This window comes from Vicia villosa, unplaced genomic scaffold (genome assembly GCF_029867415.1).
Source record: "Vicia villosa cultivar HV-30 ecotype Madison, WI unplaced genomic scaffold, Vvil1.0 ctg.000011F_1_1, whole genome shotgun sequence".
Taxonomy (NCBI): Eukaryota; Viridiplantae; Streptophyta; class Magnoliopsida; order Fabales; family Fabaceae; genus Vicia; species Vicia villosa.
Window position 1 is genome coordinate 556,222 of NW_026704941.1, and position 13,158 is coordinate 569,379.

General features: G+C 31.1%; 2 protein-coding genes across 2 annotated transcripts; one reads left to right on the forward strand and one right to left on the reverse strand.

The window, feature by feature from the left end:
• The first annotated feature begins 517 nt into the window (after positions 1 to 517).
• On the forward strand, positions 518 to 3,390 carry LOC131621836 (zinc finger protein WIP2-like). The gene is made up of 2 exons (XM_058892878.1): positions 518 to 1,138; positions 2,732 to 3,390. The coding sequence occupies exons 1-2, from the start codon at positions 623 to 625 to the stop codon at positions 3,155 to 3,157; spliced, it is 942 nt and encodes a 313-aa protein (XP_058748861.1). The 5' UTR covers positions 518 to 622; the 3' UTR covers positions 3,158 to 3,390.
• Positions 3,391 to 7,452: 4,062 nt separating this feature from the next.
• On the reverse strand, positions 7,453 to 12,951 carry LOC131621837 (zinc transporter ZTP29). The gene is made up of 12 exons (XM_058892879.1): positions 12,701 to 12,951; positions 11,315 to 11,373; positions 11,120 to 11,212; positions 10,919 to 11,008; positions 10,685 to 10,766; positions 10,364 to 10,419; positions 10,173 to 10,229; positions 9,886 to 9,926; positions 9,251 to 9,318; positions 8,960 to 9,016; positions 8,757 to 8,874; positions 7,453 to 7,892 (listed from the first exon to the last, which is right to left on the reverse strand). Exons 1-12 carry the CDS (start codon positions 12,762 to 12,764, stop codon positions 7,847 to 7,849), a joined length of 831 nt encoding a protein of 276 aa, XP_058748862.1. The 5' UTR covers positions 12,765 to 12,951; the 3' UTR covers positions 7,453 to 7,846.
• Positions 12,952 to 13,158: the final 207 nt, after the last annotated feature.

The following is a 13,158-nucleotide window of genomic DNA, read 5'->3' on the forward strand; positions in this document are numbered from 1 at the left end:
ATCTTATATATAAAAAATAAAGCATATCTTAAAATGCATTGTCTCTACACTAGTGTCTCTACATTGATGAGCCTAGAAGCATAGCTAGTTTATGAAATTCAACCCCTCGTGTGAAAGGGAATGTGCTAGTATAGTTCTAAGGGAACATATAGTCTTCAAATTTTCAACTCCAATTACAAGATAATTTTGTGTTTTTCTCTTATTTCCAACCATAATGGGTAGGTATACACAATTGTGACCATATTCATTTTTTTAATCACCTTTTTTCCACACTGTTCATACAAACCTTCTTTCAAGTCCCAAGATAATCTCATCCTCTATCTCCTTCTCTATTAGACCAAATCAATTCAATGACTTTTCCCCATAAGTTTTTTTCCCTCCATTGTTAAGTCACACTTCACAAGTGATTTCTTGTCTCTATTTTTTTTTTTTTACTTTATTAAGTTAGCTTTACCAACATTGGATTTCTACACCATTATAATAATTTTTTAAAAACCTCAAAATTTATCTCTCTCTCATCTTTCTCTCTCTCCACTTTTTTTCCTCACTCTATAATAACCTAACCCTTTTCCACCATCATCATATCATATCATATATCTTTCCTTTCTCACCTCTCATCATCATGAATTCTCAACCCTACTTCTCCAACAACTTCAATGGTTATTATTTTGACCTAAATAGCCCTCCATTCTATAATTTCCCATCTAGTTTCCATCAAAACAACATATCTTTCTCATCTCCATCTCCACCACCTCCAAGAGAAGCTCTTCCTTTACTTAACCTAAACCTAAACCCTACAAAACATGAAGATCTTCTTGAATCTTCCTTTTCTTCCATGGAAATGATGAACATGAAAGAGAAAGAACAACTAAGTATATCATCAAACTCTCTAGATGATGTTGATGATGATGTTACTGTTGCTTTACATCTAGGGCTTCCAAGTATAGCTTCATCTGATTTGGCTTCTGAGAAAGAAGATGATGATGAAAAAGTTGTAACTGTTGCTTCTGAGTGTCCACCAAGTAAAATTAATAGGGGTCAGTATTGGATCCCTACCCCTGCTCAGATTCTTATTGGCCCTACACAGTTTTCATGTCCTCTTTGTTTCAAAACCTTCAACAGATACAATAACATGCAGGTATAATATATATTTAATTTTAATCTTTTCAATTCATATATACTCTTGAAAATCAAGGTAAAATAATTCTGAAAACATTTTAATTAATTAATATAAATTTCTATTTATTTTATGAAAACATTATTATGAATTTATGGTGGCACTATGAATGATATATATAGAAAGAATTTAAAAAAAGAAAAAGGATGTTTTTTCCTTTCTCTTTTTTCTCATACCCTTTACTTTCTCAGATCTTAATTACTTTTGAGAAAATTTTCTGAAAAAGAGAAGCCTCATTTTTATACATTCTGTGGTTTAATTTTCTTTTGTATAGTATCACTTTAATTTTTTTCAAGTATATTCATATTGTCTAAAAAATTCATGGAATTTAATTTAGGGTTTTTCTCAACTTTTCTTACAAAAATTAATATTTTTTAAATCTTCAACATTTTTTTTAAGAATTAAATAGAAAATTGATGCAGGGTGTGCCTAGAACTGAAAATTGATATCTAGGGTTTAATAATATTTGTTTATATACTATAGTATGCAATAAGAATGTTAATGTTATTATATAAAAAATATTAATGTTAACATCATCACGGGAAGGCATAAAATGAGACAGGATGAATGAATTTTCAAACATGAGTACATCACGCATGGAATGAATTTAATGTTTCATTTTCATATTAGAAAATAAAAAACATAATTAGCTGTACAATATTCTGTTGTTGGGTTCTTTGAATAACTTCTTTATATTAGGGTGTCCTACATATATTGTCACCTTTTTCTTTAATCCTATAGAGGGACTGAGAAATAATTGAAACACGTTGAAAAGGACAAGACTCTTAGATTATGTATCATATTAGACATATGATAAGAAAATTACATGCAATATGATATAAGACTAGGTAAATGTCTTTTCATACATTGCATGTTTTGGACCTTAGGGATAGTACCAAAATTTTATTTGTGTAACTTAGTGAGTGTTGCTTTCATTCCTTCATCCCTATTTCATCTTTCAATTCACTACTAAAAAAATTCTAATCAACAATGAAAAATTGAAATGATTAAATCTATCTATGTTTTTGTCTTTTTCGCCTCATCGACTGATTAGTTCAGAGTTATACATAGAAGAAGTTTAATATAGAAAATTTAGCGTTCGATTATGATTATTTGTAATATTTCCTCATCTCTTGACAATTTTCTACATACGTCTCATCAGCATATTAGTTCAGAGTTAAACATAGAACGAGTCTATTATCGAAAACTTAGAGTTCGAATATAGTTATTTGTAATATTTCTTTATCTCTTTGACATTTTTTATAAACCAAAACTTTAGTATATATTTGAATTGCTGGTGAGTTTATTGAGATCACTATAGCATTGTAATTTAGTTGAAATTTTATCTTTTATTCGCATTATAATTTTGTTGAAAATTTATCTTTTATTGAAATCATTGTGATTCTGTCAATCTTATTGTGATCCTGATTCTGTCAATCTCACGGTCAATTTAAACATGCATTTACAGATATCAAAATTTGTAATGAAATTTATTTTTTCGTCGGTTATTAAATTTTTTTCAACTAATTATTTGATGGTTCCAAAAAAATACAGATGCACATGTGGGGACATGGATCACAATATAGAAAAGGACCAGAATCTCTAAGAGGAACACAACCAACAGCCATGTTAAGACTCCCATGTTATTGTTGTGCCACAGATTGCAAGAACAACATAGACCATCCAAGAGCAAAGCCACTAAAAGATTTCAGAACACTTCAAACACATTACAAGAGAAAGCATGGAATAAAACCCTTCATGTGTAGAAAGTGTTGCAAAGCATTTGCAGTGAGAGGAGATTGGAGAACTCATGAGAAAAACTGTGGCAAGCTTTGGTATTGTTGTTGTGGGTCAGATTTTAAGCACAAAAGGTCACTTAAAGATCATATAAAGGCATTTGGAAATGGACATAAAGCTTATGGGATTGATGATCAAGATGGGTCTGAAATTGAGCAAGAAAATGAATCTTTTCAGTCATAGTTTTGATGTTTTTTGGTATAAAGACAAGACAGGTGTGGATGGAGAGGATTCATATCTTTTGCACTAATTATATTGTTGACTATGACTTCTATATCACTATAATTTTCATTTTGTCTTCTTTTTATTAATTTCATTTTGTCTTTGTGTTTGCAATTTTTGCATTTATATGTTTTGGATTTTGGTGTCTCTCTTTCTCAAATCTCAAGTATTTCTAGATGGCATAAATGCTAACTTGAGGTTAAGTTGTTGGTATAGGTTTAATATCTGCAAACAACATTTAATAAATTAGAGCCCACATGATTAGTATGGTTGATGGGAAAAAACTTATAAATTAATTAACTATCATATATCAATAATTAATTTTTTTTTAGTTAATTTCATTAAGTTGTTATACTAGGCGTATATATACATAGAAAATCAAATTTATTTCATCTTTAATATTTATTGAAATATTGTATATCTAATCAACATTACATATTTTTCCTATAGTAATCAAAATATTGGGTTCAACTGGTTAATAAATTCTACTCTCTCCATTTTAAAATAACTGTAGTTTTAGAGAAAAAAATTATTTTAAAATAAATGTTATTTTCACTTTTCAAGTTAAAAATGATTGTTATTTTTTTAATTGTGTCTTTTAATTATTAGTGGATTAAAAATTGTGTGCAAAAAATGTGGATTAAAAATTGTAGTTAATTTGTGTGCAATGAGAAGGAAAGGAATGAGAGAATCTAATGTGTCATTTTTCTTTAACAAGGTTATGAGATTCATGCAATGGTAATTCTAGCCTCAACCTATCTCATTCACTTTCATGGTTAAAAACGGAAAGAGAAAAATTTTCTTACCCTTCTCAACCATACTAGCTAGGTAGGGTGCAATGATATGATGTAACAAAAAAACCATAGGAAAAATATGATGTTTCTATTAATTAAGGTACACTAGTGGTAGTGGCATTGTACTTATACTAGAAACTCACGTGTATTTTTAAACTTTAAATTAAAAGCTCTTGTAATAATTTGGTTACTCACAAGTTTCAAAAGTTACCAAAGTTACAATTACAATAACAAGTGAAAAATGAATAGTATTATAAAAATTAAAGGTATCAATTAAGTTTCTTGGATCAAAGGCTTTTGAGAGTGTCTGTCATCATGATTCATCATCAGCTTTATGATTCACCTCTTTCTCTTTTGTTATGTCCACCATGATGGACATATCAAATACCATCAAAATCATTACATTATACTTTCATATATATATTGAATTAACGGCTGGAAATTGCAAGGTACCCATTGGATATTAATGGCAAGTTTATGAGATCCATAGAAATAAAAAAAAACTTGTTTGAAATGTCATATCAAAGTAAGTACAAGACATTATTATTATTATTTCGGTATATACAGTATATCATCTGCGCGCAACTGCAGAGACTAATTCTTAAGACTAACTCTTGAGACAAAGAAAATCATAATAGACAACAAATTTCTCCTAAAATAATTTAACAATGATGCATGTCCAGGACTAGGATCGAACTCGGACATTATTATTATTATTATTATTATTATTATTATTATTATTATTTATTGTGTCTATTTTTTTTATGTGTCATCAATCCCAAGCAAAAAAAAAGGGGAGTCCACGATGTGTGTCTCCTATAGTCCATTTTTCATCTTTTTTCTGTCACCTTCTTGTAGTACTGTTACCAGGGTTTCTATGTATGTACTCTAGTGTATTTAACATTACACAGTGTTGGTGAAAACGATAACTAATAATAATGAGATATTCTTTTCTTGTTATCATATGAATTACAGTGTAACGTCAATCTGTCATAATATCCTCATTCACTCACACCATCTATCTATCTATGTATCTGTCACCTTCACTTATAACACTAGATGTGATTCAACCTTGTTGCTACTGTGTACTTCTTAACCACTTTTTCTTTTTCTTTTCAAAACACTAAATTAACTATTAGATCCGAATATTGTATCAAAATATCCAATAATTTAAAAAAAAAATTAAATCATCAAGTTTTTAAATAAAATTTCAATATAGTCATTTTTCAATATTTTTTTTAGTATAGAGTGTGTCAATTCAATTGATGTCATTATGTACTTTTTCTTATATTTAGTTTACTGCAAATTTTTTTAAAAAATTAATTTTCATAAAAAAATCTGCGTATTACCTATAAAATAAATAACAGAAAAACTCATTTGTTTGAAACACGAGTATATTAAAATATTTGATTACTTTATTAAAAAAATTGGAAATATCAAATATTTTGATAAAAAAATTCAATTCACCATTTCGATATTATTATAAATAAAAATTTATTTTTCTAAATTTATTAAATAATTTATCTATCTAATTTATATAAAAATTAGATACTATCATGTTTGCCACGTCCAACAAAAGCGCATAAAAAAACACGGCAGACATAGGGTGAAAGTTTAAAATCAACTTTGTTCCGCTCCACACAAAAAATAAGGGTGTTATAGGTTTAATTTTTTTAAAAAAAAAATTGTAAGAATTTGTGTTAATATTTAGGTAAGCAAAAACTCACAAAAATTGGATAGTGCGGTGCGAATGTTTAAGACTTTGGTCTGTATTGTGAAGCAGACAAAACGAACATACTCAACATCACGGATACGTTTTTAATCAAGTATATCAATTATTCTTAAATTCTAATAATAAATAATTTTAATTGTTTTTTTTCAAATTGTTTAAAAGATAGAATTCATTCTTTAAAAATGAATAAGTGAGATGTCGCACCTGCAACATGGAGCCATCCGATGTTTCTCACAGCTACCAGCTAAGCTTGTCTTATTAGAACATAATTTTAATTATTAAATGAAAAATAACTATTAAATTTTTTTGACCAAGACATAATAACTAATAAGTAATTGGTAGCACTATTGCAAAGAGATAGATAGAGGGAAACATGAAATTAAAACCTAGAGAAATATGCGTTATGCTTCCATTTTCTATCCATGTGATTATTTTGTCCCCTTATCAACTCTGATCATGAAACCACATGCATGTATATTCATTCAATGCAAATTATATAAGGGTAAAATTGACTATACCAAAAAGGGATACTCAACCCTTGTGCAAATATCTGGCACATATTCAGGATCTTTATAAATTAGTTTAAACACTAACAAGACCAATACACCAATATGAAAATAAACATCATTTGATCTATAATTAATGCACCTGTTTTTTTTTTTTAAATCGAATATTCTCCATGCATAATTGACATTAAAGTTCTCTTTAAAAAAATTTAACACTGTTATATGTTCAAGTTTAAATTTGAAGAGAATGCACGTAATGTTAAACATGACATGTCATTTTCAAACCTTAAATCACACGAATTTACTAAAAAAAATTGGTTCAGCTTAACTGGTTTAATAAAAATATTAGGTATAGATTTTTAAAAAGTTTATTTATTTAGATAAATCAAACTTAGACTCTTCAAAAAAAATCTTTTGCAAAACATAAAAGGCTACTAACACATAGGTACAATTTTTGTCAAGAGGCACAAACGGACCTTGTTTGGCGGTTTGTACTTTATATGGGTTCGGACAAAATTCTTAAAAGTTGGTTGTTGATTATGATTAATACTTAGAGAGACATATCACATAACGTAGATGTATAGATTTTGTTTCTGTTCACATGTGAATCTTTTATTCCACATTATTTCATCTGCCATTTCAACCTGATTTTCCCTTCATATATCTGGCATTTTTGTTTTTTTCTAAATGATTTATCATGCTTTTAAATATAAACAAAAAGAGCAAACATTTATTTAATAAACAAACTCACGCAATTGTAGAAGCTTGAATCAGATAGGATAGGATCACATGAGCAACAAAATTCTGTTTCGACAGTTTTAACAAAATTCAGCTCAGATTCTCTATAGATAATGCATAGGTGCAGTTATTGTAGAAGGTTTGATCGGGATGGAAGAGTCGAGAAGTAAATTGATAACGTTTGATCGAGTAGAGTAAAGTGATGAGAAGGTTTGATCGGGCGGAAACGTTGGTGGTTCGTATTCTCCTGTTACATGTGCTAAGTGAGGGGCTAACATGTTAACATGTTATAAAAGTGGAGGCCCAAATTGATACACCCTATAATAATGAAGGATCATGTTGGGCATTTGTTCAAATTCAAACCACCGGAGAATGCCATCAAATCGAAAAAAGTTGGGGACAACCAATTGAATACTAGTAGTAAAGGAAGAATGCTTAAGGTACACTGATTTTTTCAAGGTTTGACCTCTCCACCACCAGAAGTAGTTACCTGCATTTAATGCTTATGACTGTTTCTTATACCCTTTGACAGAAATAAATAAGCATAACACATATATCAGTATCTGTGCAATTCAAAGTTTGACCTAGATTTGATGATAGTACATGATACAAGATTGGTGGAGGGGTAAAAAACTGGAGACAGCACATTCATATTGTGTAATTCTCTTTGTACATTTTTAGGGGTAACCACAATCATGGGTGGAATTATCCCTCTATTGATACATCTACTGCTATCCTCGTCGGATGGCATTAAGTTATTGTTATTGAACAATTTGTGAGACCCCTGCAGAATGAATTTTGCAGCAATTGGCGATAGAATCTGAAGACACGGTGATACTGCAAAGCTCGTGAACTAAGAAACAAAAGAGGTTGTTCCCATCTACAAGCTTATCTCTTCTGGTAAGCTGATACTTAGAAAATACAGGCTGCACATCCAGCAACATCAATTAGGGAAGAAGTTACAAACAAAAAAAGCAACAGATATCATCCATTATCCCAAAAATTTACACAAACCTTTTACAGTTGAAATTATTACGTGAAATTTCATCCCAATTTTTTAGGACATCCAATTGACGACAAGGAGGTCGCAACTAAGGGTTAGACTCCTAGTCATAAGGTTGCTTATTATGCATTCTCACAAATAATGTTGACTTTGTATGTACCCAAACTGGGAATACAGGCATTTTTTGAACGGGAAATATTAGAGGCACAATTCTTTTGCGAGAATAAGCTGACATTATTATAAACTCTTGGATAAATTAGAAGACCCTACCTTTGGATTTTGGCAAAATCTTGCTGAATTCTGCTGTTTTTTCAGGCTCAAATCTCACTTATAATAAACTACTTTCCATGCAATATCTCTTCCAATGTATTACTTTTAACACACCATCCACACATCTAGGACTGGACATCTAGTGTGTGACCCGAATGACCCTGTAGCTGGTGGATGGCGGATCACGGATAAACTATTATACCAGCTTACAATTTGGATTGGATTTAACTCAACCTCTACAAAAATGGGTTTATATGGTGAGGAAAGACTCTCACTTATGAACTTTTTAGATCATACCTCATCTAATATGGGATTCTCAACAACACTTTCTATCTCCATAGTAAAACTTATGTTTCCTCACTTTGCGGCATGCAATATTGACCATTAATAGTTGCTAGCATGCACTGTAATTTACTCCGTTTAATACATTATGACGCATTGAATAATTTCTCCCCAAAAGAAGCAAATAATATCATTATATATCAAAATAAAGTTTTATTAGAAATGAGATTACTACCTCGCAGACATGAAAGCCATCCCAAAAAATACAGCCTTGACAGATTGCTTCTGCCCAGCATAATCAAAAGCCAATGGCAGCATTTCATGAAGGGTTAGAAAAGCCATAACTCCACCAACTGTAATCCACATAGAAACAATATTAATACAAATATAAATGCTGAAAATTCCATTGTGACATCAAGAAATTGTATCATCACAAACCTGAACCAAGTAGACCTTCCAGAATCTCAGGATTTAAGCTGCTAGGGAATAGATAGGCTACAGAGAGAAAAATAAATCATCAAATTAAGTTTAACTTAACTCACACATATCTAATAATCCCGAGTGTCATAAAAATGATGAACCATCACATCAAACTTGTAGCATAAAAGCCTACATTGGAGTAGAGGAAGGGAGATTCAATGGGAAGAATTGTGAAATAGGCACAAATACCCTCACTGGCGTTAAGGAAATAAGGATGTTGTGTAAAGCAACATAAAGCAGATGACATACCTACAATTATAACACCCAAGGGCTCGGCAAAGCCTGAAAGTGTTGCCAATTTGAATGCCTGCCATTTACTAAGACACATCCACAACCAAAGAAATATAAAAAATATAAAAATCAAATCCATATTAATTGACATAACTTCATTTAACATAGCAACAATACCAAAGATTTAAAATAAATCAATAGGTTCAGGAGTTATTATTTTACAAAACAACGACATCAAGTATGTCATGGTTTGCAAATGCACCCATCATTGCATCCAATTAGGAAAATCTTCTTGAGCACGTATATTATTTGTATATGTACAAGCATTCGAATTTAAATACAAGCTCAAGTGTCTTTTCTGTTTTATGCTAATATTATTATTGTTTGAAGTAAAACAAAACAAAAATGGCCTTCACAGAGAAACAGTAGCATTATGGCCATAGACGAAAAAGTTTTTTGTTACACATAATAGTCACCAATACAGACCAACCAAGCCAGCGTCCCATGGCAATGGCACTACAAACATTTCTGCATTTCATATGCATATTTCAGCCAGCGCGGCAATTAAACATATCACCTCAATAGCTGTATAAGTCACTTTTCAATTCTAAGTGTTAAAAAATCTTGACCCAACAGGAGATTTTAAAAGTTACCTTTGTGTCGCAAAATAAACAGGAAGTGCAACAGCAACACCCTAGAAAGCAGAAGAATATTGAAATTACAATATGACCAATATAGCCTCTTAAAAATATGTGTTTTTCCAATAATAATGTGGGTAGAGAAAAAAATGTGTTTTATGAGAAACCCGGAATATGGAATGATAAAATACAGGAGAAAGAAAACATCAAGGAATACAGTGGTCTTCCTTTATTATTAATTGCACTAAAACTTAACCATTGTATCTAGAGTAAAACAGGTTTTACAATGAGAAAATTTATACCTCCGGAATATTATGAAGAGCAATGGCCAATGCTAAGTTGACTCCAACACGAAGGCCCTATTGACAAAAGCATGTTAGAAACATCAAATTGTAGTGGCATTAAGAGAGATATTGGTCTGTAATACAAGCAATCCTTCAACAATTAATGATAAATTCGAAGATCCAAATGACATCAATATGTTCTTGGATACCTTCATGGATCCAAGGAAGACTGCCATTCCTTCTGGAAAATTGTGTAAACTTATGCCTGTGAAATGAACAAAAAGAAAACTATATAAACAAAACTAAAAGAACAGTGAACAAAAGGAAATATAGAAAATAATAATTGAAGCTCTTAGTTTTAATTATGCTCGAGTCTTTAATTGGCATGGAAATTTTAGCCCTTCAAAATTACTTGAACAACCAACAGAAAATTGATTTCCATATTCCCCTAATATTCGAAGAAAGTTTTTTCCAACAAGAACTACTTTGAAAGGAAAATGTTAGGTTTAAAAGTACCCAGACAGTCCTACCTACAGCTGTAATAATTCCACTGAATAAAACTTGCTGGCGATGCTTTTTCAAAATATCCTTGCCTCCTTCATCCCCTTTTTTCTAATTTCAAGAATGTCATCATATCTATCAAAAATTTATATTTATGTAGTATTTAATGTAGTTTAAAACATAGCTGCTGGAATGTCACATTGCAAATGCAGCAACACAGTGGTATAATGGCAAAGAATAGGTAAAAAAGAATTCATTAAAACCTTTTTAGTCTTCACATCTGAAGTGGGAACAAGTGTCGGCTCCGGGATAAAATTGGCTATAATGGCAAAGAATATAACACCAGCAAAAAACTATACAAATGAGAAGATAGAAGATTTTGATCAGAACTAACATGGGAGAACATATTTTGAAACATATGCTGTTGTTACATAACTTAATGATTGCTCTAGTACGCAGCTTACCCAAAGGTTGCCTTTCAAGAAGCCCAGTGAGTTTATAGCATTATGAGCCAGATCAAAGAACGATATGCTCAGCATCAAACCAGCAGCAAAACCCTTCATAAAATGAAATAGTTTTAGAAAACAGACTATAGACCAGAGTAACCAAATCGAATACCAACACCCCCTGATTATTTATCATTAAAAAAGAAAAACCACCTGTAATAGTCCAAGCATTTTCAAATTGGGAGCTGGATTGATAATTACAAATAGTGCACCTGTTTCACATTGACAACATATATTCCAATTACAAACACAAAAAAACAATAGAAACAAATCCAAAAAAAAACTAATGACAAGCTGTTAAATCTTAAGACTTTGGCTAGCAAGCAAAGATATCGGTGTCTTTCCAAGAGTTAGAACGGGTACAAGTGAACAAATAATTATTACAACAACAGGCTAAGGTGACATATTCTTCTATTAAATTCACTCTGGTTCCATTCCAACAACAACGACGACAATCAAGCATTATTCCACGAGATAGAATGGGTACAAGTGAACAAACAATTATTACAATAATAGGCTAAGGTGACATATTTTTTTATTAAATTCACTCTGGTTCCACTCCAACAACAACAACAACAACGACAATCGAGCCTTATTCCACTAAGTAGAGTCGGCTGCATAATGTTCTATCTAGCACCATGCTTATCTCTAAATCGTTAATCTCTAGATCTTTCTTAATAACTTCTCTTATAGTTTTTCTAGATCTTCCTCTACCTCTAACTCTTTAACTCCTCTCCATCTAATCTACTCTCCCTATCACATAATCTACCGGTCTTCTCTCTATATGCCCATCCCACCTAAGTCTATTTTCCAACATATTTTCTACTATATGAGCTACCCCAAAACTCTCTAATATTGTCATTTCTAATCTTATCATGTCTAGTCTTATCACACATCAAACGCAACATCCTCATCTCTATTACATTGACTTTATTCTCGTGTTGATTCTTAACCGCCCAACATTCTATCTCATACAACATGGCAAGTCTTACCGCAGCTCGTAAAAAAAATTCCCTTTAGCTTGAGTGGTACCTTTGCGTCACATAAAATTCCTAAAACCCTTCTCCATTTCAGCCACCCCACTTCAATTCAATGATGGTTTACATCTGCTTCTGGTTCCACTCCACCAGTGTAAAAGAAATGTTCCACTTCTTTACTCTGTCATTATCTTTTTAACATAAACCCAGTGATTCTTACATCCACCATTATTTTTAGCAGATAGAATCTATTATTATATAGAAATCGAGATGCCCTTGGCACGTCGACTCATCGTCATTTGTTACAACTTATAACTCATTGTTCGGGAGACAACACTACAGGGATTGATGATGCAAATAGCACACCAGTCTCTATTAAGCGTGTTTTTCATATTAGTCCAAATGTAAAAGCTATTTCTACACCAACAGATAAAATAAAGTTATAATGTTGATGATATACATAAGCTATAAGTTGTATTGATAAACTCAATCAAACAGTTCCAGAAGTGATTATGTAATAGATAAGCTGAAAATAAGTCAACGAAACAAGTGAAGTATATACCTAGGGAAGTGCTGAGACCGCCAACAAGTGAAAGAACAAGAGCTACCAGGACTTGAGAATCCATGGCGTCAACACTGCTGTTAGGTCACAATTCTCAACGATTAGGTTCAGAATTGGGATAAAGAAAAACCTAAACGGAAATGAATGAAATTAGAGAAAATTGTTATTCTTCGTTCGTAGTAATTAATTAATCTCCAAAACCAGAGAGAAACGCTTAATAGGATAGCATAGTATTACCAACACCTACTACTACTAGTACTGAACTAAGAAAACGCAGATATATTTTATTTGTTTATTTATTTATTTTCATATTCTTTTAAGTAGAAAAATAATCACTAATTTCCAATAATTTAGCTTATGGAAAGTAAAAAAATAAAAAATAATAATAATAATACAATTGTTCACTAATCTTTCTTGTATGATTTTTTTTGTTATGTAATGTAATAAAAAAATATATT